This window comes from Microtus oregoni, unplaced genomic scaffold, assembly GCF_018167655.1.
Source record: "Microtus oregoni isolate MIOR12 unplaced genomic scaffold, Mior012 000007F_ref0000211, whole genome shotgun sequence".
Lineage (NCBI taxonomy): Eukaryota > Metazoa > Chordata > Mammalia > Rodentia > Cricetidae > Microtus > Microtus oregoni.
The window spans coordinates 52,576,728-52,601,236 of record NW_024543066.1 but is presented as its reverse complement, the minus strand read 5'-3'; the positions used below and the strand labels follow the sequence as shown (position 1 = coordinate 52,601,236).

Genomic DNA, 24,509 nt, shown 5'->3' with positions numbered 1-24,509 from the left:
GTTTTGAGATAGGGTCTCTGTGTGTAGCTCTGGTTGTCCTGGAACTCACGCTGTATACCAGGCTGTCCTCCAACTCACAGAGATCTGCCGCCTCTGCCACCCAAGTGCTGGGATTAAAGGCACACACCTTTAGTTCAAGCACTCCAGAGGCAGAGGCAGGCAGGTCTCTGTGAGTTTGAGGTCAGCCTGGTCTACAGAGCAAGTTCCAGGACAGCCAAGGCTACATTGAGAAACCCTGTCTCTAAAAGTGTGGGGCTGTGGCGGGGAAGATGGCGGACGGGAAGGCGGGAGAGGACAAGCCAGAGAAGCCGCAGCGAGCCGGAGCCGCCGGAGGACCTGAAGAAGAAGCAGAAAAACCTGTGAAAACTAAGACTGTTTCTTCCAGTAATGGAGGGGAAAGTTCCAGTCGCAGCGCTGAAAAGCGATCGGCTGACGAAGAAGCTGCAGACCTCCCAACAAAGCCTACAAAGATCTCCAAGTTTGGATTTGCCATAGGTGGTCAGACGACAAAGAAAGCATCAGCCATCTCCATCAAACTTGGATCAAGTAAGCCTAAGGAAGCGGTTCCAACTCTTGCTCCAAAAACCCTTTCAGGAGCAGCAGCTTTCAATGAGGATGAAGATAGTGAGCCAGAAGAAATGCCTCCAGAAACAAGGATGAGGATGAAGAATATGAGAAGGAACACACCAACATCAGCTGGACCAAACTCCTTTAATAAAGGAAAGCATGGCTTTCCCGATAATCAGAAGCTATGGGAGCGAAATATAAAATCTCATCTTGGAAATGTACATGACCAAGACAATTAAATGAAGTGTTTTGCGATTGGGGTGTGGGTGGGTGCAGTTAGAAGGAACAGTCTCCTTTTGTAAAGAATGGTGTAAGACTAGCTTTGGAGCCATTTTTTCTTTTCCTTTTTCTTCTTTTTATTTTATTTTTTAAGATTGAGTGGTACACTAATAAATGAGAGTTTGAAATTAGAGGTAATTTATGTTTTATATACAGATTTCAAGACCTTTGCTAATTTTGTAGTTTCACGTGATTAGTTTCCAAAGGTTACAGATAATAAAGAAATCAGAAGTGGTACCTTTCTAAGAATTGCATATTTTTTTAGACACAACTATTAGCACATTAAGAGGGAAGCCAAAAGTCACTGTCTACTTGAAACTGAGCAGTTCCTCTCCTGTGTCCACTCCCTCATTACCTGAACTGTCTGGCTACCAGGAACAGCCTTGTAGAGAGGGAGTATTGGATTGAGAAGACAACGTTCCTGGACTATCAACTGAAAGTAAATTTAGATAAAATTAAAATAAATAAACCTTTTCCTATGGACAGTTCATTTTGTTTTGGGTTGTCATATACTAGTATTGCATCGCTATCAGTGAGTATAGACGCTTTGCTCTTTAAAAAACATTTTTTGTCAAAAATTCTTATATGAAGTATTACTAAAAATAGCCCACTTCACTTTAATGGAAATTGTCTCCATTCAGGAGTCTTTTGCTACCAAAGTAAATCAGTATTTTGAATGTGCTTCTCTTGGTTTTTATTCTAGTTCCTATAAGCATTTCCACCAGAACTTGAGGCAAATCATTAGGAAGCTGTTTCCTTTAAAGTAAAAAATCCCACCAAAAATATAAATGTACATACTGCTTTAAGTATTTGACTGGTTTTTATTTTTAAAAGGTTTAAATACCAAAAAAGGGGGGGAAAGATATAACATTGTATGAAGACAGATAAGGCAATGCACTTTCTGTGACTTTTGAAACATTTAAGTTACTAACTCATTAGCTCCAATTTGAATTGAACTCACAAGATTTATTTGTACAACTCCATGACTCACTTTAAGTATATACATATTGGCCAGTGGTTTCAAAAGCACATTTTAATGACTGAAATAAGACAGAAAATGCTTCTTCAAACACATTTTCATTATGAAGTCTCTCAATACTCTTAAATTTGTGTATTGCTGGTGTTTGTATTTTTTATTGTATATAGGCTTTTTTGGTGTGACAGTTAATGCATTTTTAACAGTCACAGACAAAATAAATGATGAGGTTTCCTTGAAAATGACAATGTTGAATTTGGAGGCAGCTTCAGTGGGTTTCATTGGTGGCAGTTATTCACGAGGCATTTTTAATGTAATAACTTCCAAGAAGCAGCCTGCAAATATTCATAACACTTTGTTCACTGTATTTAAGTTTACTTAATAAGCCCCAAGTAAAAACAATGGAAATGTACATAGCACTGTTAGTTCTTATGTGGTTTAAGTATATCAAGATACATAAATTAAAATAAATTTATTTACAAAACTTTTATGTAGGCAAACTGTTCATTTGTCCATTTTACTGTTTGTTGAAATAATATCTCTCCTACATATTTACTTGACTCAAATGACATTAACCTGAGGTCAAGGTGAGGAGAGAGAGAGACGACTGAACTGAATGTCTTTACTAAAATTACAATAAATTTTGTCAAACTTGAAAAAAAACAAAACAAAAAATAAAAAATAAATAAAATAAAAGTGTGTGCCATTGTGCTGGGCGCAGTTTCCAGTTTTTATGAAGTATCTGGAAATCCAAAGATTTGAAATATTTGTATTTATCTTTAATTATGTGTATGTCAGTTTGTGTGTGGGTTTATGCATGAGCTCAGATGCTGCAAAGGTTAGATTCCTTAGAGCTGGAGTTACAGGCGGTTGTGAGCTGCCTGCAGTGAGTTCTGGGAGCTGAGCTCAGGTCCTCTGGAAGAGCAGCATACTCTCTTGACTGCTAAGCCATGTGTCCAGCACTTGAAATAAGATTTTTAAATGTTAGCAACCAATTTAGATAGATTCCTTTTTAAAGAGTGTCTCACTATATGGTCCTGGCTGGCCTAGAACTCACTTTTTAGACCAGGCTGGCCTCAAAATCTGCCTGCTTCTGCCTCCCAAGTGTTGGGATTGAAGATGTGTACCACCATGCCCCACTGAAGTCAGATTATTTAAAAGCTGTGTCAAATACACCACAGCTCTCAGTCAGTGTGTGCCATCTCTGGCACAGCAGGCAAGGGAGCAGGTACCGGAGAATGAGTCCACAGAACAAGCTTACTCTATGGATGCCAGTGGTCAGCAGCAGCTCCAACCCTTCCAGGGCTTCAGCCCCTTGGTAATCCCCTCATTCTACTTTGCTCAGTGAGAACCCACTTAGCAGCAAAACATGGTAGCTTTAATCTCAGCACGTGGGAAGGTAGAGGCACAGACAGAGACACGGGTCATCCTTGAAACAAGAATGCCCCTTTATTGTGTACCAGAGCCGGTTATATATAGATCCTTGACTGATAGCCACGCCCCAGCCAAACCCACCAGAAACCACTCCCCTGCCATCAGGAACTCCTGAGGGTCTCTCTCAGAGCAGCTGCAAACATAACAAGCTGGCATAGTCCCAATGAACCCCTCTCCTCAGAGATCAATACTGTATCTTCCATATTTTAGCATCTCACTGAACTGAAAGATGGGCAGCATGAGCCACTGCTCCTTGAAGGATGCTCTGAGGGCAGGTACCTTCAGTGGTGTATTTCAGCGCAACTCCTGGACCTGTCCGTTACTACTGGCACCCCCAGCTGGTGCCAAACCCCCTCTTTTGTCTTTTTAAAGATCTGCTGAAGAGACGGCTCAGTTTAGAGCACTTGTTGCTCTTTCAGAGGACCTGGTTTCCAACCTTAGCACCTACATAGCGATTCACAACAATCTCAACTCTAGTTCCAGGAGATACAACACCGTTTTCTGACCTCCATGGGCACCAGGCACACACATGGTACAATATATACATCCAGGAAAAACATTCCTACACATAAAGCTAAATAAATCTAATACAAAAAAATTGTGTGTGAGAGGATCTCTTGATATAGTGTTTATAAACCAAGTGCAGCACGCGCAAGGCTCACACTCACGCTGCTGCCGCTGCCTCCTTCCCTCCCTCTTCCTGGGGAGTGAACCCCAGAGCAATGCGCTCTGGAGTCTGGAGACCTTTACAAGCTTCATACGATGCGAGTTTCTAAGGTGGAGAGGGCAGCACACTGGGTCAGCACCTGATTTTATACAGGGCACTTTGCTTTGTGTTATCATTTATTTACTTAAAATTTTCCCTGTATCCTAATTTGTTCTATTTTGAAAGTGTTGGGAATTGAACCCAGGGACTGGCACATACTGAGTAAGCGTATGTAGTAGATAGCAATTTACTATCCTCGTTCTCTCTTGCTCTCTCTTTTTCCTAATATTATGTATGGGTGTTTTGCCTGCATGTATGTCTATGCACCATGTGCATGCCCAGTGCCCTCAGAGGCCAGAAGGTGTCAAATCCTCTGGGACTGGATTTAGAGATGCTATGCATCATGATGCAGGTGCTGGGAACTAAACCTGATATCCCAGATGAGCAGTCTAAGACTGCTCCCTCTTTTTTTCTAAGAATCTTTTCAGCCCTCATAGCAAACAAAGACTTGCTATGCTATAGCAAACTGACTGGCCTCAGACAGTTTCCTGCTGGGAGAACAGGTGTGTGCCACCTTGTCTAGCTCACTGTGATCTTTTATTTTTGAGACAGAGTCTTGATAAACTCCCCAGACCCACCATGATGGCTAATCTTTATTGTCAACTTGACACACCTGGGAAGACGAATCCTCAGTTGAAGAACTGACTCCATCATATTGGCATGTGGCCATTTTTGTGGGGTATTTTCTTCTTTGCTAATTAACTTAGGAGGCCCAGGCCACTGTGTCATCACTAGGCAAGTTAGCCTGGGCTGTATGGAAAAAGATAGTCGGGGGCTGGGGACAGAATGCTTGTCCCGAATCAGTGAGGCCATGAGTTCTATTGCCAGCACCACTAATAAATACACTACCTAGGTAAGTTAAAAAAATTTTTTTTTTCGGGCTGGAGAGATGGCTCAGTGGTTAAGAGCATTGCCTGCTCTTCCAAAGGTCCTGAGTTCAATTCCCGGCAACCACATGGTGGCTCACAACCATCTGTAATGACGTCTGATGCCCTCTTCTGGCCTGCAGACATACACACAGACAGAATATTGTATACATAATAATAAATAGATATTTAAAAAAATTTTTTTTCAAGACAGGGTTTCTCTGTGTAACATTCCTGGTTGTCCTGGAACTCATTCTGTAGACCAGGCTGGCCTCGAACTCAATGAGATCCACCTGCCTGTGTCCCAAGTGCTGGGATCAAAGGTGTGCACCACTACTGTCCAGATAGTTAGTTAAATTAATAAAGGAAGGAAGGAAAGTAGGAGGGAGAGAGGAAAGAAAAGAAGGAAGGAAGAAAGGGGGGAAAAGGTAGCAGTTGGAGAGAGGACTCATTTAATGCTTTTGTAGAAGATTCCTGGCGAAGAACCCAGCACTCACATCAGGTGGCTCACAGCTGCCTGTAACTCCACTTCCAGAGCGTCCAGTGGTCTCTTCTGTGTATGCATATGCACACACTAAATAAAGTTTTTGTTTTTAGGTTTTTCTATTTTGTGTATATGAGTGTATTGTGCGTATGTGCACCCCTTCTGTGCCTGCTGCCCACGGAGGGGGTCAGGTCTCCTGAGACTTAGTGCATGTCTGTGTACCCCTTCTGCGCCTGCTGCCTGTTGAGGTCAAAATTGTGCTTCCGATCTCCTGAAACACCAGGTGGGTGCTGAGAACTGAACCCAGGTCTCCTGAGAGAACAAGTGTGCCTAACCATTGAGCCATCTCTCCAGTTCCTAAAGAGATCTTTAAAACGGTATAAAAATAGTAGCTGAAAGGGAGCCATGATCTGTTGCAGGACTCCTTCCGCTCCTTCAGCCAATAGCCGCTGAGATACCAGCCCATTGGGGTGTGGTCTCTCTAAAAAAAAGCAGCAACTGCCTTCTGCTCTCTCTTTTGCTTTGGGCTCCGCTTCCGGCGACTAGGCTCCTTTCCTGATTGTGCAGAGGGCTGTTGTCTGGGACAGTGATCTGTAAGTTTTTCCCCTTTAAATAAATAACTATTCTATTAATCATAATTCCAAACTGGTGTGGGATTGTTTATGACTTACACCTTCATCTGGCACTCAGGTCGAATCATATACCAGGGTTAGGCAGGGACAGAGAGAACCCTTTACTGACTTTTTACAAAGATTAATTAAGGCTCTGGATATAGGGGTAACAGACCCAGAAGCTAGACGAATACTTCTTGAATCTCTGGCTTTTGAAAATGCAAATATAGAATGCAAAAAGATAATTGGGCCTTTAAGGTCTAGATCAGCACCTATGGATGAATGGATTCAGCATACAATGAATGTTGAGATGTTTAGCTATAATGATGAATCTTGGGTAGGAGAAGCATGGCATCTGCCTGACTCTGCTTCTTTCTCCCAGCATTCTGTTCTGTCTACTCCGCCTATCTAAGCTGCTGTCCTATCAAAGGCCAAGGCAGTCTCTTTATTTGACCAATGAAAGTAACACATAGACAGAAGACCCAGCTACATCAATGGTCAAGCCAGTAAGTAGTATTCTTCCATTGTTTCTGCTTCAGTTCCTACCTTGAGGGCCTATCCCAGCTGCTTTTGATAATGGCTAATTTATAAGCTGAAACAAACCATTTCCTGACCAGGCTGATTTTGGTTAGAGTGTCTCATCACTTTAGAAAGCACAGTAGAACACTTTGCAGTCCAGGCCAGCTTCCCAAGTAGTTTTTGTTATGATTGTCATCTCTTTAAGAGACAAGCCATGCCCACTCCCTCCCCCATCCCCTGAGGCAGGCTGATCTTCAGTTTCTGGCCTGAGCTCTCTCTCTTTTCCGTCTTCCTCTTGGAAAGGCAGCTTCGCTTTTGCCTCTCTCCCCACTTCTCCACCCCCCCTTTCTCTCTCTCTCTGTCCTCTTCTCCTTCTTTCCCCCTTTCCTCTAAGTAATAAATATCCAATTCTATTCTGTACGATGTGTCTGTCCATGTGCCTCTTACCCGCCGCCTGTTCACACCACTGGGCTAGCTGGGACCAACCTGCCCACCATGGGTCTCCCTGCCTGGGACCAGCCACTGCTCAGGGATCAGCAGCGTCTCTGCCTGGTACTGGCTGCTCCCAGGGCCCGCTGCCTGCTGCCACATGGCCCGCTACCACCATTTGGGGACCTACAGCATTTCTGCTGCCTACTGTCACCAGGGATCTTGTACACACAAAACAGCCACAAGCCCAGCGTTTAACCCAGTAACCAGGACATTGCCAGTAACATCCACTTGTGTTCTTTTTTCATTTGAGCTTCTATCTCTCCAGGTTAACTATCAACACATCCCATGTTTATTACCATTGCTCTACTCTTCCAAAGCTTTTGTTATTGTGCTATCTTTGAACTGTAAGAGCTGGTTTCAGGGTTTGCCGTGCTCCGAGGTTTCCTGGATCACCAAGTTGGACCCCTCCAGTGCATTCTGTCCTCATCTCCTTCACAGATGCATCTTAGATCACAGACACACAGCCACCTTTCCAGGGTTCTGACTATAACTGTACCTCTGTGTTCTTTCTTGAAGGGTCACCATTGTAATGATTCAGCCACATAACATGGCTGACACTTCTGGGTTCCAGGGCCACGCATGTGCAGACAAGCCCTCAGGCAGAAATGCCTAATGGCCCTGAGAATCCCATGTGACCCACGTGCAGCATGGTTGCATCATCTACATGTGATGCAGCTGTGTGAGCCCTCGCATCTCCCTATGACGTAACCACGCCATCCCCTGTGCGCATCCGCTAGGCAGTCCTTAAAAGTTGGAGGCAACATCTTCTGCTCTCTCTTTCTCCTCCTCTTCCCCTCCCCCTCCGTGTGTGTGTGTGTGTGTGTGTGTGAGAGAGAGAGAGAGAGAGAGAGAGAGAGAGAGAGAGAGAGCTGGGAGGTAGTTCCTAATAGTAAAAGAGCCTTGAATGGGAAGGTGGGGGCGCTAGACTGCTTCACTTTGACAGTGTTTTTCGGCTCCAATATCATAATCCTAAACTCGTGACCGGCTACTCACCTGTCTACAGAGTTTTGTTGGTCATTGTAGTCTGGGGATGGAACTTCTGTTAGACAAGCACTCTGCCATCAAGCTCCACCTCCAACCCAATGGAGAGATTGTGAGGACCTCTTGATAGAAAGAAGGCAGTTGACACGCTGTGAAATGGTCTCCCCAAACCATTATTCTTGTTAGGTTTTTCTTAAAGATGAGCCTCTCCACCGAAGCAAATAATCTCAATCAGACCAAATTAAAAGATATCCAGGTTTAACTGAACAGACATGTCTGCAGGGAAGTCATGAGGAGGGGGAACAGAAAACCAACACAACCACCAAAGAGGAAGAGGGGAGACCATGTGCTTATTCTCTGGGGACAGTTTAAGTAGCCTGTGGGAGTGGTCTTGACCTTCCCTGGGGAAGGGTCACCTTTTGGCGGGCTTCCTTAACCCTACCTGGAGAGGTGGAGTTTGGACTGAGGCAACTCTCAGGGGAGGGGGCTTGAAATGAAGTTTTATGCTCAACATTCCAAAGATGGATGGGGGGGCTGGGGTGAGGCCCCCAATTTAATAATTCTTACTATCGCAGGGCTTCTGCAGATTCAAGCTATTTAGACTATTATCTTACCGCCAGAGGACAGAAAAATACAGACAGGTGTGTCCAACCTGTGCCTATTAAGGTCAAGAGTTTCTATGAATACACCCAACACAAGATCTTTTTTTTTTTTTTTAAGACAAAAGTCTAGTATATTCCGAGGTATCCCCGAACTCTCTACATAGTCTGGCCTTGAACTCCTGATCCTCCTTGTTCTAGCTCCCAAGGCCGGGGATTACAGGCATCCACCACTACATCTGAGTTTGCAATACCAGATCAAACCCCATGCTATGCGTGCTTAGGGGAGTACTCTAGCAAATGAACTATGTCTCCAGCCCCGCGAGTTTTTTTTCTTCTGTTCTTTTTGTAAATCAACAGCACAGTTCTTCGGCGTAAACTTTGTAGGTAACAACAGTTTTGACAATGACAAACGGCTGCATTCATCTCTCAGATGCTTCTTCTGGACTGTCCAGGCAATGCCAGATCTTTCAGTGAGGACAATCTCTGTAAAACTGCCAAGAGGGGAGGGGGAGGCTGCAGAGCTGGCTCAGAGGTTAAAGGCACGGCTGTTCTTCCAGAGGTCATGAGTTCAATTCCCAGCAATCATATGGTGGCTCTCAACCATCCGTAATGAGACCTGGTACCCTATCAATCTTTAAAAAAAAAACAAAAACAAAAACAAAAAAAAACAACAAAAAACTGTTAAGAGAATTGAAGGCCGGCAATTCTCAAGTAGAGAAGGCGACAGAGGCGATTTGCGCATGCGTATCTTCCCTAACACCGCCCCCCCAGACCGCCGAAAGCGCGCGTCTTTTGCAGGCAGCGGTTGGCCTATGCTTCCATCAATCACTCGAAGGGCCAATGAGTGAGCCTCGGTACCTACTTCCTGCTGAAAAGTAGGCGGTGCCGGGCGTGACTTGGAGGCCTTTGTTTTTTGAAAAGCGCCTTGGGCGTGTGTTGTGCCACCCGTGAAGCCAGGGAACAGTAGCCCAGCGCTCAGTGACGCCTATGGGGCCAAACGTGCGGAAAAGGACGCTACGGGACTCTACGGCCTGCCTTCTGCACCTCCCCCCTTTCTCCCGAGAGTGGAGGTTTGCTTTGAAACCCGGAAGCTCTTCGTCGCCCTCCGGAGCACACCGGGGTCACACGGGGCGGTGCCTGAAGGGCGGATGACCCGGCGTTCGGCAGGTCTTCCCCTCCCAGGGTCACCCAGCAAGTTTTGTGCACGCGGCGGCTGACGTCCTAAATAGTAGTGGTCGTGAGCTCGGACACCGCCGCACCTACCCAGAGCACGGGAGTCTGTCTCTTCCTTTTGGGACCCACGATTGTAAACGGCAGGAGAATGGACTTGCTTTTTGTGCAGACAAACACAGTGATTTCAGGCTGCAAACTTTCAAGTCCGAGTTACTGGCTCGACTAGGAGCCGCTTTTAGAGCTTGAGATGGGATTGCCCTGGGTCTCTTCCACATTTGCTGTTCCTTAAATAAGTTTCCACACAATTACAGGGCTGGAAAAGCTAGCCCATAGGACTGAAGGGTGAGTCAGAACATAATAAATGGGCTGGCCCAGAACTACTGACCTGATAGTTAAGTCTAAGAAACCCTGACCTTAGTCCCATTTTATATGGCAGTACTTAAGGAGCCTGTTCTTCAACAGCTTAAAAAGGAGAGAAGTGGCAAAAAGTTGCAACTTGGAGTATTTTTAATTTTCTTCTTTAAAAAAAAAAAAAAGCAGTGTGTATTATGTGTGGCCCGCGGAGGGCCAGAAAAGGGTGTTGGATGAAGTTGAATTCAGGTCCAGCGCCTTGCCAGACAGCTCACAACTGCCTGTAACATTAGTTTCAATAGACTCGATGCCCTATTCTGGCCTCTGCGGACGCTCATGTACACGTAGTAAGTACATACAGACACACATGAAGGTTAAATTATGTAAAAACCAACATAACCAAAATGTACTTCATCTGCACGGCCTCATTTTAACCTCCCGGCCATGTCCTGTGTAAGCATTGTTTTTTTAAAAAAATATTTATTTATTATGTACACAGTATACAATATTCTGTCTGTGTATGTCTGCGGACCAGAAGAGGGCAGCAGACCTCATTATAGATGAGCCACCATGTGGTTGCCAGGAATTGAACTCATGACCTTTGGAAGAGCAGGCAATGCTCTTAACCACTGAACCATCTCTCCAGCCCCTGTGTAAGCATTGTGCCAGACTGCCATTCTCTCGTCTTTTTCCAAATAGTAGTTTAAGATCTTTGGGATCATAGAATATTTGATATTGTTTCATTTTACTAATTTCTTTTTGAACGGAGTCTCATGTATTCCTTGCTATCCTGAACTCTATATAGCAGAGGAAGAATTTGAACTTCTGATGTCTCCATTTCTTACTGGCATTTCAGATGTGTGGCACCACCCTTGACACACCCTGGTGCTGAGGGTTCAGCCCAGAGGTTCCTGTGTGCTGGGCAAGATTTCTCAGCCACATCGCTGTCTCCAAACGCCTGATTCTGAAAGCTGCTACTTGACTTGCCAGTTTGAGTTCCATTTTAAAAGAAAGGTTAAGTGCACTTTGGTTTGGTGGATGTGATGGTTACTCTGCCAACTCAACAGGACCTGTGGGGCTTTTCTTCACTAGGATGACTGAAGTAGGACCCAGAAAGATAAAAGGAGGAAGTGGCCTGAACACTAGCATCCCTTGCTCTGCTTCTGACTGCAGATGCAAGGTGAGGAGCTACCTCACGATTCCAAAACCCCTTCCTTCCTGCAGTTCTTTTGCTGGGTATTACTACTGCCACTGTAGGGCAGGGTTCCTAGCATTCCCAAAATAGCCTCATTCCTTGATCAGCTGCTGGGACAAACACTACAACTAAAAGCAACTCAGGAAGGAAAGGGTTGTTTGGTTTCCGCTTCTGTGTCACAGTCCATCACTGAGGGGAGGAACAGCGGGAGCTGAGGAGAAGCCAGGGAGGATGCTGCTAACCGGCTCCTTTCCTGGCCTATGCTCAGCACTGTAAAAAGCCCAGCGGACCAAGTCTTCTTACATTAACTAGCATCAAGACAGCTGTCCCACAGACATGGCCACAGGCCAACCTGATAGAAGCAATTCTTTAAAAAAATTATTTTACATATATATTTGTTTGCCTAAATGTACACATGTACATTATGTATGCTGTCCCCATGGAGGCCAGAAAGCCTAGATCCCTTGGGAATGGAATTACAGTTGTCAGATGCCATAGGGTGCTCTGGAAGAACAGCCAGTATCTACCCACTGTACCATCTCTGCAGCTCCCGAGTTAGTTCTTCAGTGTCTGCAGCTCCTAGGTAGTCAGTTCTTTGGTGGTGCTGCCTCTTCCCAGATTTAGGTTGTGTCAAGTTGACAAAACTGACCAGGCTACACCTACCATTTTGTACTACATATTTATGTGAAGCAGTATACTCAACGTTGATAATTATGAAATCAAATATTAATTATGAAAAATATTGAAGAGGATCTACATTGTAAACTATCAAATATCCAGCCAATATTTATATAAGATAAATCCATCTCATTGATATGAAAAATTGATTTTTTTGAGATATGGTCTCATTATGTAGCCTTGGCTAGACTGTATGTTTCAATCCTTGTTAAAGAATTTTAGAGCTGGAGAGATGTATCGGGTCAAGAGCACTGACTGCTCCTCCAGAGGTCCTGAGTTCAATTCCCAGCACCCATACGGTGGCTCACAAGCATCTATAGTAGGATCTGATGCCCTGTCCTGGCGGGCAGGTGTACATGCAGAGCACTCAGACAAAATATAAATACATAAAACTAAAAAACTATTTAAAATAAGCTTCTTAGGCTGTGGAGAAAGCACAGCATGCATTCAGGTCCCCTGCACCAAAGCTGGGTGCAGTTGTGAGTGCCTGTAATTCCACACTGGGGAGGCAGAGGCAGGAGAATCCTTAGGACTCGATCAGCCAGTATGACTGAAATGGCAAACTCCAGATTCCATGGAGAGAAACTGAGGAAGACACCACTGAACCCTGGTTCTCATATACCCTGCACACACACACACACACACCTGAGGAAGACACCACTGAACCCTAGTTCACATATACCCTGCAACACACACACAACTGAGGAAGACACCACTGAACCCTGGTTTACACATACCCTTCACACATACATACAAAACAAAAATTTATAATTTCCATTAATGTTTGATTTGCATATTTCATGGTCTGTATATATCCAGGTTATGAATTCAACTGAAGAGAATTTAGTTTGTGAGAAAGTTTCAGAGGCCATGTGAATTGTGGTGGTGCATATATTTAATCCCAATAGAGGCAGATGATCTTCTGGAAGTTTGAGGCTAGCCTGGCCTACATAGTGAGTTCTAGGAAAGCCAGGGCTATGCAGAGCAATCTCTTAAACAACCTTTAAAAAAAAAAAAAAAAAAAACAGTGACGGTTCCTGATTAGACTGGCCTCTTGTCTGGTGTGGCGATCCTCCCAAATACATCACCATCAGAAGTATTTTCCTAGCAAACTTTTTTAACTTAGTATTTTGACATCGTGTCTTATGTAGACCAGACTGCCCTCTAGTTCACTCTATAGTCCAGGTTGGCCTTGAACTCCTGATCTTCCTGCCTCTACTCCTCTGACCTGCTTTAGTTTTATTTGTTCATTTTGAGACAGGGTCTTATCTTCCTGTGTAGCCCAGACTGCCCTTGAACTCCCCATCATCCTGCCTGCCACTCCAGCTCCTGGCTGACTGACCTGACTCATTCCTTTACTTAAATTCTTCTGATGACCTAAACTGTGTAGAATAAAGCCCTTCCCACAGACCCGGCCTACCCTACAGCTGCGTATGCTATTCGTTTTTGGCTTTCAGTGAAGTTTGAGTTCCTTAAGGTCCCATATGCCCAGGAAATTCTTACTTAACTGCAAAAGTTCAGTTCAAATAGCTCCTCTTAGACACCTCACAGACAACTAGTTTGCAGTAGGTGTGCCTGGTTTCTCATCTCAAATGCCCAGTTGCTGCTGGTTCTTCTGTCTCCTGTTCCCATGAGAAATAGGAACCAACCAATTTCTTACTGTTCTAGAGTACATCCAGATTCCAAGAAACCGCACGGACTATGCCCGGAATGGGCTTGTGCTGCCCTCTGAAGGCCTTGAGAACCAGCAAGGCCCCTGCACTTTATGTGGTGAGACGGGGGACCATGAAGGAGTCAGATATCAAAAGGGCTGAAGATGGACGGATACTTGGCAGAATGGCAGGTGAAGTTAAAGGAAACAGGCAGTTGTTAGCACTGTTGTATAGGAACAGCCAGCAAGTGTTAGAACTACAGCATCCTTGAGACCATGCCGAGTCCAGAGACCCCTGCGTCACACTGTCATGGTTTAAACCATCAGGGCTCTGTGACTGGCCAGGGTAGAACAGTGACAGTGCAGGTTCCATTTCTATTCACATAAAGTTCCCCTGGTGCCAACACCACTCTGAGGTGGTTTAGCAATCCAGGCTGTTTTAAATCTGTATGTGTATGGGTGTTTCCCCTGCATATATGTTGTGCACCATCTGCATGCAGTGTTTGTAGAGGCCAGAAAAGGGCATCAGACCCCCCAACCCAGGGGTGTCACACAGACATGCTCTTTCACAATGCTCAAGACATGGAAACAGCATTGGAAAGGCAGGGACTACCTGTATTTCAGAAGGGACACACATCACAGTTCTGGTCCAATGGCCAGAACCAGCCCCATGATCCCACACAGGGACTGGGGAAACACCAGAAGAGAGCGGGAACAGAAGGCTTATGAGCAACAGTAAGGCTTATCCCAGACCCCAGCAGGTGGTACCTCCCAGGAAGGAGGAGGAGGTTAGACAGTCAACTACCTGTATTTCAGAAGGGACACACATCACAGTTCTGGTCCAATGGCCAGAACCAGCCCCATGATCCCACACAGGGACTGGGGAAACACCAGAAGAGAGCGGGAACAGAAGGCTTATGAGCAACAGTAAGGCTTATCCCAGACCCCAGCAGGTGGTACCTCCCAGGAAGGAGGAGGAGGTTAGACAGTCAGAGGCAAACAGGAGATACACTGAGCAGAAAGGTTTTGCTAAGGATTTGGGTTGTGAGGTCACCTCAGAGAAAAAGTCCTTTCCGTGGGCATGGATGAGCTGGGCATTACCATCTTACCTGTTGGTTCTCCCCTGGAGCAACGTCTGGAAAAGTCAGGCAACTATACTGCTAGGAGAGATGACCTCATTCAAATGGCAGCTGGTAGGAGTGTATGGGTCCTTGGCATGTGGGCTTTCCACAGGGCTGGTGTACAGCATAATACAAGGACAGGAACAAGAGAAGCAGAAGCCACACTTCCCATTTGAAAGGACATACCATTAACTGCCTTTTTAAATTGGTCACTCAGTGTGGGAACAAGGGCATGCATGGATGTGGGCAGGGATAGTGGGAGCCCATCGTGGAAGCTGCTATCTGACAGCCTCTGGAGGACAGTGATATCTTTTTCTTTTAGACAGTCTCATGTAACCCTGTGGAGTTGAGGAAGACCTTGAACTTCTGATCCTCCTTCCTCTACCTAGAATCACTAGTGTGTGCTACTATGCCTTTATGTGGTACTGGAGACTAAACTAGGCAAGCTCCAGCCTGGAGGACAATATCTTTATTAACCCTTTCTTGATTAGGACATACCATCTTTGCCACTGCTGAGGAAGAATGAGGTGGAATCCACAGTGACCTTGTGAGACACGCAGGCCAACACAGATGGCAAGTATTTTGCAATATGGAAATCTGAGGCTTGAGGACATTCTGTGCTTGGCCTGACTCGACTCCTGGCCTCTCACAGCAGCCTTAGCAGGACAGCGGGCCATCTTAAGCACTGTAAGGCAGTAGCAGCCCCTGAGCAAAGGCCCCTCACTCATTGTGCTGCTTCAGCATGACATGGACCAGGTGCACAGCAGTGCACTGGGGCCTCCACGGCTGCTGCATCTGCAGACAGCCTGGCTGTCTGTGAACAGAGACACTGGTGCATTGTGAAGGTGGGCTCCATCTGTTTTAACCGTGCCAAGGGAAGTCAGCGAAAAGACTGCCTGGAGTGGGAAGGCTGGACCTGAGCCTAGGGGCATGTGTCACCTCTCTCTATTGCTGGGGCTGCCTGGGAAGCCTGGCATCACTCCTCACAGCCCACCCTCAGATAATCACTCTCTCTGCCAGGGCTTCCTCCCTACTCGCCGCACCAAAGAAATCAAAGCCCAAGCTGAGGTATCAGAAACGTGTTCTTTTTTCTTTTAATAGTAAACCTCTTTACAACAAATATAGTGAAAGAGTTTTCAAACCAAACTCGTAAGAATCTCGAGGACTTTGTCTTTTCTTAATGTGCAGAATACTAGAAAGCATCACCGTACAGCACGGAAAGAAATAATGAAACAAATCAACAGCCACACACTTGGGCTCACCCTGCCCAAGACCCAGGAGCCAGGAGTGTGGGTGATTGTCAAGTTTGGGGATGGGTCGCCTCTTGGCTGGCCCCACCCCTCCCTACTTCCCTCTCTCTGGGACTTGAATGGGGTAGAGAATTCAGATTCTCCTTGGGAATCTTAGCTCTCTTGCCCCATTAAATCTCATCCCTCTGCATAAGCAGGAGGCAGAAGGGGGCAGAACAAGGAACTCCCAGCCTCCAGGAAAGCCTACATTCCCCCACAGGGGGTTCCAGAGAGTCAGTTAAAAATAGAGAGAGATAGAGAGACTTTTAGACACTTTCACATCATTTCCGTCTCTCCGAACAAATAAATAATCAGCAAGAGAAGGTGCATCTTTCTTCCTTCCTGTCCGAAGTGGGGAGGGACGTCGAGTGCACTGCTGGGGTGGAGGGAATGTGTTCCACTGAGGCATGTGGGGGTGGCCCTCGGTCTCACTGTCCCTGAAAGCCGAGGGAGATCTGGGTGGGAAGGGCACTGGATGGCGCCAGAGGCTACTTTGGCAAATACCCAGTTTTGCAGAGGAAGTGAATAGGAGGCAAATTTGGCTTGTGAGAGGAAGAAAATAAGTCCCTATTTGAGGTCTGGGTTCCCAGGGATCAATTTACCTGGCCAGCCAGAAGCCCCTACATAGCCCCAGGAGAATCCTGGAGATACTGAACTGCAGAAATATCACATATTCATTCACAGACTGTCCCTACTGTCAGGGACAGGGATGAACACACACACACACACACACACACACACACACACACACCCATACATGGCAATCAGAAGCCAGGTTTGCATTCGGGAAGCAGACTGCACACTGATGAGTAGCACGCTGTGAACGTCAGGGGCCTCACCGCAGCTCTGTGTGATGGTGGCCACGCTCAGCCTGAAAAGAGGCCAGTGATTCCATGTTTATTGAGCACCTATCATTCGCCCATTCAGCATCTGCTGAGGGCCTAAAATGTGCCAGCCGCTTTCAAGGGGAGTGTATGTGTACAGGACTACACCCTGGCTCCCGTCAAGGCCTTAGGCAAGTCTTAAAAACTCCCTCTAGGAACTGTGAGGAGGGGTGGGAAGGCAGGACACATGTTTGACCCCCTTACCTGGTCAGCTACTGGGGTAAAACCCTGGGTAAAAGAGGGTTGCCTGCCTGAAAAGGCAGAGCTCCCAGGAGGAGGAGGAACTTGAGTTTGTCCACAAACAAATCAGAACTCCAGGGTCAGAACTGGTCTGGCTAGGACTAGCGGACAGCCATAAGGAGGCAGAGCTCCCAGAGTGAGGCCCTGGTGGAGGTAGGCTGTAGGGAGAGGTGGGATGGTCAACTAGCAACTCCCTATAACTTTAGTACAAATGTTTCAGGACTGAGAGCAGCCCAGGGAAGAGGGCAGTGAGAAGCACAGAGCTGGAAGCCACCTATCCTTGTGTAAATACACCCAGCCACACAGACACAGAGGCCCCTGGAGCCTGAGTCACTTAAGATTTACGAATACACCCACTGGACTCAGAGGCACTCAAAGGTACATCCGCACAGCTGCACACAATCTCATAAATACAGGGTGCACCCAGAAACGCCCCCACGAGCATGCTCACACCCCTCTGCTTCTGGCTTCTTCCCTGCATCAAGTGTCAATACTACAAAAGGCTGGGTCACAGGCGGGCAAAGACCATCTTCCTACAGCACTGAGCATTGTCTTACTCTACCCACGGAGTGTGTGCTGTCTCCCCTCCCCTCCCCTGGGTGCTTGCCTGCAGCCCCACTGAGGAGGCGACAAAGCACAAGCCTGGGAGAGCAAGGCAAGAACAGCAGAAGAATCCCATCTGTACAGTACGGGCCATTTGAGTCATTATTATTACAATATACTTTGACAAAAATAGAATCTCATTTCATATCAATACAACAACAACAACAACAAACAACACAACAGTTTCCTGGACTGTTAACCACTAACATTTTGGAAGGTTGCTATTTACAATTACAGTAGCAAGAGGGCAGGTTTGGGGCGTGGCCTGGAGGTGGAGGGACAGGAGGTAGCGGGTCAGGGGCAGGAGTTAGGAGGACTGGGGAGGGGCCTCAGGGGCCGCATCTGTAGGGCCCTCTAGCTCCATGGACCATGCTGTGCGCCCCGCGTGCACTCTTCTGGGTGTGGTGCACATAGCAGAGGTACCCTCCCCATGCCTGCCCCTGACAGGCCTCCTGCCCTCAGTGCCCCAAGGAACCAAAGGATGACCCTGGTCCAACCTGGAGCTACTCCACTGAAGGTCCTCTCCCCAACTCTTCCAGTACATGGCCAGCTTTCTAGGGCTGGGGTAGGCTAAAGGATGGGGAGCTATTGCACTGTACATCTTAAAGGAAAAGCCAGGGGTAGGGTCCCGATTCGCCACACCCAGTCCTTCTGCCCTCATCAGCCCTCTTTCTACAGCTGTCTCTCCAATGTTACTTCCAAAGAGGTTCCTACCTCAAGTCCCTGCCCTGGCCTCAGATTCCCAGGCAGCCTTCCTAGAACCCAGATCTTGGGGTGCATCACACAGGACCAGTGAGTGTGGTGTGTACGCAGGAAGCTGGAGGGACCAAGATGGGTATTAGCCATGAACAGCCCGAAGCAGAGTCTCTGTCCCTTCCTGTCCCTGAGACGCAAACCCAACATCAAGCCAGCTCTGGGGTTTTTGTTGTTGGATAGTTTTTGGTTCTTTACGTCTATCTGGGAATGGGATGGGAGGGCTCCACATGCAGGGCTCGGCACCTGTCCTTCTCCAAGGCCTACTGCCCCCACCCCTGCAGCATATGTGTACAACGTGCAAAGTGTCCCCCCCTTTCCCGCAATAAAGAGAGTCCCCCCACCAGTGAAAATGGTGGGGCCAAGAAAGGGGCAAGAGCAACCCTCTCTCTAAAGCGAGAATTCGAATTTAAAAATATAATAATAATAATAATAATAATATAATTATACACAAATGTAACCATCAACAGGACATGGAGCAGAAGAAAGGAAGTGGGGGTCGAGCGGGAGGAGCCCAGGACAGGGAGGGGTAGGCGGTGAGATTGTCAACTCTTCATCAGGGAGGCTGAGAGGAGGGAGTGGGAGCCGTCACTTTAATGTCTGTGAAGAGAGGAGACGGAGAAGGTGGTGTGAGGGGCAGCTTGGCCTACAGGATGCACCCAACCCTCTCCCGAGGGGTAAAACTTTAGGGCAAGGCCAGCTGGAGGTCACTGAGCAGGGCACAATACTGCATGGAAGGAGTCAAGGGCTGTGAGTACTGACCCAAAAGGAATGCTGGCCACAAGGCCTCTCAGGTGGGAAAGAAAGCGGGCTGAGTGCCTGTGGGACAGTCCCTGGGTGATGCAGACACCGGCAGACAGAAGGGCAATATTACAGTACCCAAGTATCCAGCCGCATCCTCTTCACAGCTGAGCCATCAGCCTCAGGCTCTGGGGCTGGGCGCAGCAGGCCTAGTGTGGGCCCAAAGTCCCCCCGTCCATCATCCCGGTCCCCGGTCTCATAGGATCCTCCAGCTGGGCTGCTGAGACCTTCACCAGGATCAGGGCGGGCAGCTGGGAACACAGCTGGAGGAGGAGGTGCAGGGCTGCGCTCACGGCTTGGGGACACTGGTTCTGACTTGATGCTGATGTGCGGGTGGGTGGTGACCGTGAGAGCAGCACCCACATGGGGCAAGGGGCTGCCTGGGCTGGAGTTCAGGGACCAGAAACACAAGAGGCAGTAACACAAAAAGCAGGAAGTCACCAGACAAAGGGTAAGACCAAACAATGAGAGTGGGGAGTTGGGAGAAGAGGGAGACATGACACATGGCAAAGGGGAAGAAGAGAAATGAGTGTTAGCTCCATTCTGTCCACATCATTGTCTAAAGCCTGCACCCTCAGCCCTGCTGGCTAGGAGGAAGAGCTCACTTACTGCACATGGACAACTCCACAGAGACTTCTGTCCTTCACCCCCACCATTCCCACAGTAAACCTCCCACAGACTCACATGAGGTTGCTGAGCGATACGGGGACCAAGTGGGGCTGTTGCTGAGGTGGCTGCTGTGGCTGCTGTGGCTGCGGCTGTGGTTGTGACTGTGGCGGCTGTGGTTGCTGTGGTTGCTGAGGCTGCTGGGGCTGTTGCCAGGCGGTGACATTGCCTAGTGCCAGTCCGGCAGGTGAGCTGAAAGCTGGTAAGGAGGACAGCTCTGCACTGGACAGCTGGTAATCTGCAGTAAGAGAAAGTGAGGGCAGCCTGAGTGGGGAGGACAGGCGGCATCTAACCACAGATGTGAAAGAATGAAGACACTCATGAAGATGACACTAAAGAGTCTAACAAGGCACTGTTTTCTTCAGCAGGATGGAAGGATAGCGGCTTTAAAACAGCATCAGCTTTAAAGTCAGTTCAGTGTTGCTGTTATAAGGACGGTTACAGAAATGAGGAGGGTGCTAGATGCATGGTTCAGTCACCCTACCTATGTTCCACAGTGAGCCCAAGCTCAATTGCTCTAGCCCTGTTTGTAAAGGAAGATGGTTTGACCTCTACAACATTCACAGCTGGAGCTATGATGAGAGATTCTTGGCAACCTCCACTCACTGTGAGATCCTGGGCAAATAATGTCTACAGCAGGGACAGCAAGCAATCCTTCCTGCAGCACGGCCACCAAGGGTACGCAAGTATGCAGAAGGCATGTAGGACAGCAACAGCATTGGGCTCGTACTGAACACTCCAAGATGTAGTAAGCCCCACTGCTCACATAAGACAGATGCTGCAGCACCGGTGAGAGCCCCGAGTGCTTTTCCTATTGTTTTCCACAATGAAGGTCTTGCACATGCTAGGAAGTACTCACCACGCTGCTCTGCACCCAGGCCTCGCCACCTTTTATTTTATTTTTTTGAGACAGGGTCTCAATATGTAGCTCTGGGTGATCTGGAACTCAATATGTAGGCCAGGTTGGCTTTGAACTCACAGAGATCCACCTGCCTCTGCTTTCCGAGAGCTGGGATTAAGGTGTGCAGCACCATGGGCACCCTTTTCTAGTCCCTTTAAACCTCACTCTGGCCTGGCCAGTGACTAGCTTTCTTTTTTTTTTCTTTCACATTTTTGTTTTAAGTTTTTTCCCCCTAGAATTAAAAAAATAACTTATTTTTAAGTGCATTGGTGTTTTGCCTGCATGCATATCTATGTGACGATGTCACAGCCCTTGGAACTGGAGTTACAGACAGTTGTGAGCTGCCATGTAGGTGAATGAACCTGGGTCCTCTGAAGAGCAGCCAGTGCTTTTAACTGCTGAGCCATCTCTCCAGACACCTAGTTACTGGTTTGAGTTTTGTTTTGTTTTTCCAGACAGGGTTTTCCCTGTCTGTCCTGGAACTTGCACTGTAGACCAGGCTGGCCTCGAGCTCACTGAGTGCTGGGATGAAAGGTGTGCACCACCTCCACCAGCTGGTTACTGGTTTTTAAAAGGCAGTGTAAGAGAACTGGTGGTGGTGCACACCTTGATCCCAGCACTTGGGTGGTAGAGGCTGGTGGATCTCTGTGAGTTCAAGGTCAGCATGGTCTACTAATGAGTTGTTCCAGAACAGCCAGGGCTACACAGAAAAACCCTGTCTAGAAAAAACAAAACACGTACGTACCAAAAAACCAAACAAACAAAAAACAAAACAAAACAAAAATCAAAAACAAAGACAGAGGGCTGGAGAGATGGCTCAGAGGTTAAGAGCATTGCCTGATCTTCCAAAGGTCCTGAGTTCAATTCCCAGCAACCACATGGTGGCTCACAACCATCTGTAATGGGGTCTGGTGCCCTCTTCTGGCCTGCAGGCATACAGACAGACAGAATATTGTATACATAATAAATAAATATTAAAAAAAAAAACAAAGACAGAGTGATATGAGCCAAAAGTGGGCCTTACGACTAACTATATCTATCTAACACTATATCTATCTAACTATATCTATATCTATCTAGCTATATCTATCTAACACTATATCTAACTATATCTATATCTATCTAGCTATAACTAACACTATATCTAACTATATCTAACACTATATCTATCTAACTATATCTATATCTATCTAGCTATATCTAACACTATATCTATCTAACACTATATCTAACTATATCTATCTAACACTATATCTAACTGTATCTATCTAACACTATATCTAACTGTATCTATCTAACACTATATCTAACTGTATCTAACACTATATCTAACTGTATCTATCTAACACTATGTCTAACTATATATCTATCTAACTATATCCATCTAACAGTATATCTATCTAACTATATATCTAATACTATATCTATCTAACACTATATATATCTAACTATATCTATCTAACTGTATCTACCTAACACTTATTTTATAAACAAGGAAACTAGACCCAGAACAGGGCAGGGCCTTGTCCAAGACCTGCAGGAAGAGATCAGAACAATCCAATCCTTCTTAGTCCTACCCCATCCCACCACCCTTGACCGGTCTACAGGGAAGTTTATTTCCTAAGGGCCAACAGGTCAACCTCCAGGCCATCTGGTTTCTCCTCAAGCTGCTCTTGTGGTCACCACAGACAGACCTCTAAAGCTTGTGTCCACAAGGGCCAGGCCCATCTCCTATGCAGTATAACTGGAATAGGCCACCCAGCACTTGCTGGAGTTTGGTCTACACCATATGGGGTACCCACAACTATCTGGTGCTGACGGAAGTCTACTTAGCTGCTCCTGAGACAACAGGAACTGAAGCCATACTACAGTGATACACAGGAGTCCACGGTCGGCTCTACTGAGAGCCTGCTTCAGGTTCACCACATAAACTAACTTCCTTCCTGCTTCACAAGAGTAAGTGGGAAAAGCACAGAGAACCACCATGGGTTCTCTAACAAAGCTTCCAAGGAGATCAGAACTGTTTTTAGCCCATTCTCCCACTAGATTCAGGAGAAAGACTTCTCCTTAGCCTTGGGCAGGGGAGGGTGGGGGTGGGGAAGCTAGCAGAGCCTCAGAATCCTCTCATCTACCAATACTCCCTGACACGAGATAGGCCCACAGGGTGCCATTTCTGAAGCAGCCTTTTCCCAGCTTCAGGGAAAAGGATGCATGTGAAGCCCCCAAAGAAGAGGGACAGAGATGTCTGGGCAGGAAATCTGCCCTACAGATGCATGGAACAGGCTGCGCCTGCACTCAGGATTTCTCCTGCTGCTGGGAAGGAGGACAAAGGGGATCACGGATACCGGCAGTGGAGTCTATACCTTCACAAGCTTCTGCGCTGAGGCCTTAGGGAAGTGGCAGAGTTTGGGGCCGTCTGGTTTAGTTTATTCTCACTGCAAAAACAGTCTGAGCACAGGTCACTCAACTATGAGGGCCAGTGGTTGAGGGGGGAAATGGGAAAGAGCCTCCCGACACACAAAAGCTCTGAACTAGGTGACAAAGCATTTCCCACTAGCAAGTCCTTCCTGACAGACGCAACAGAGTGAAACGCAGGCAAGGATGGCTGGGAGCAAAACACTGCTCCGGAGGAAGGTGTGCTGGCTGACAAAACCAGAACAACCCTGTGTCCTACCACAGTGCTTCTGCCCAGAGGCCTTTCCCATGTCCCGGGGGAACTGTTCACCTTTAGACCTGTCCAGCCTCCACCAGCCTCAGCCTGCTCCCTGCTCACTGCTCACAGAACCAGCCCCTCAAGAGCTAGCAAATCCACTCTATACCCCCAGCCTCTTCTCTCGCTCGTTCTCCCCTCTGGGAGGCCTTGCTGCACTGACCATGTCCCTTCTCTAGGCTCGAACCTCAAGTCTATTATCCTGGTGGCCACCTCTGCTTAGGCCAACTCTCTGTCCTGCCCTCACACTGGACAGGGTTACTCTTCCATAAGGACCTAGGTTAAAAATAAAAGATACTCAGTTGCAAGTAAATTTCAGATAAACAAAACATTAAAAAAAATAAGTATAGCTAGATGGGTGCTCGAGAGGCAGAGGCAGGCGGATCTCTGTGAGTTCAAGGTCAGCCTGGTCTACAGAGTGAGTTTCAGGACAGCCAGGGCTACACAGAGAAATCCTGTCTTGAAAAACAAAACAATACAAAACAACAAAAAGTATGTCTCTGGGATATGTTTTAGCACAAAGAAGGCCCTGGGATATATTTAAGACTAAGAAAGTACTTACTTTATCTGGAGTTCAAATTTACCTGTTATTTCTGTTTATATACTTAAAAAAAGATTTTGTGTGTGTGTGTGTGTGTGTGTGTGTGTGCGCCACATGTGTGCAGGTGCCTAGAGAAGCAAGAAGAGGATCTTGGATTCCCTGGAGCTGAAGTTACAGGTAGCAGTGAGTACCAAATGCAGGTGCTAGGAATTGAACCTTGGCTTTCTGGAAGAGCAGCAAGTGCTCCTAATTGTTGAGTACTTTCTTTAGTTCCTGTTTTATTTTATGAGACGAGGTCTCATGTAGCTCAAGCTGAACTTTAACTCCCTATGTAGCTGAGGTAACATTGCCTGTCTCATTCTCTGGCCACTGCCT

General features: G+C 46.9%; 2 protein-coding genes across 11 annotated transcripts in view; one reads left to right on the top strand and one right to left on the bottom strand.

The window, feature by feature from the left end:
- Window positions 1–265: 265 nt before the first annotated feature.
- On the top strand, window positions 266–1,119 carry LOC121450961 (PEST proteolytic signal-containing nuclear protein-like). The gene has a single exon (XM_041656379.1). The coding sequence runs from the start codon at window positions 270–272 to the stop codon at window positions 804–806; it is 537 nt and encodes a 178-aa protein (XP_041512313.1). The 5' UTR covers window positions 266–269; the 3' UTR covers window positions 807–1,119.
- Window positions 1,120–15,815: 14,696 nt separating this feature from the next.
- Window positions 15,816–24,509, bottom strand: part of Mef2d (myocyte enhancer factor 2D) — a 28,925-nt gene continuing 20,231 nt past the window's right edge. For 8 of the 10 annotated variants that reach the window (XM_041655800.1, XM_041655799.1, XM_041655804.1 and 5 more), the window contains 3 exons: window positions 20,001–20,220; window positions 19,395–19,701; window positions 15,816–19,115 (listed from right to left, as the gene is read on the bottom strand). In XM_041655800.1, coding sequence (XP_041511734.1) covers window positions 19,104–19,115; window positions 19,395–19,701; window positions 20,001–20,220 — 539 coding nt within the window. In that variant the 3' untranslated portion in view covers window positions 15,816–19,103. Of the gene's footprint in view, window positions 19,116–19,277; window positions 19,702–20,000; window positions 20,221–24,509 lie in introns of all 10 variants that reach the window. The other 2 variants (XR_005974630.1, XM_041655807.1) reach the window with 2 other exon arrangements.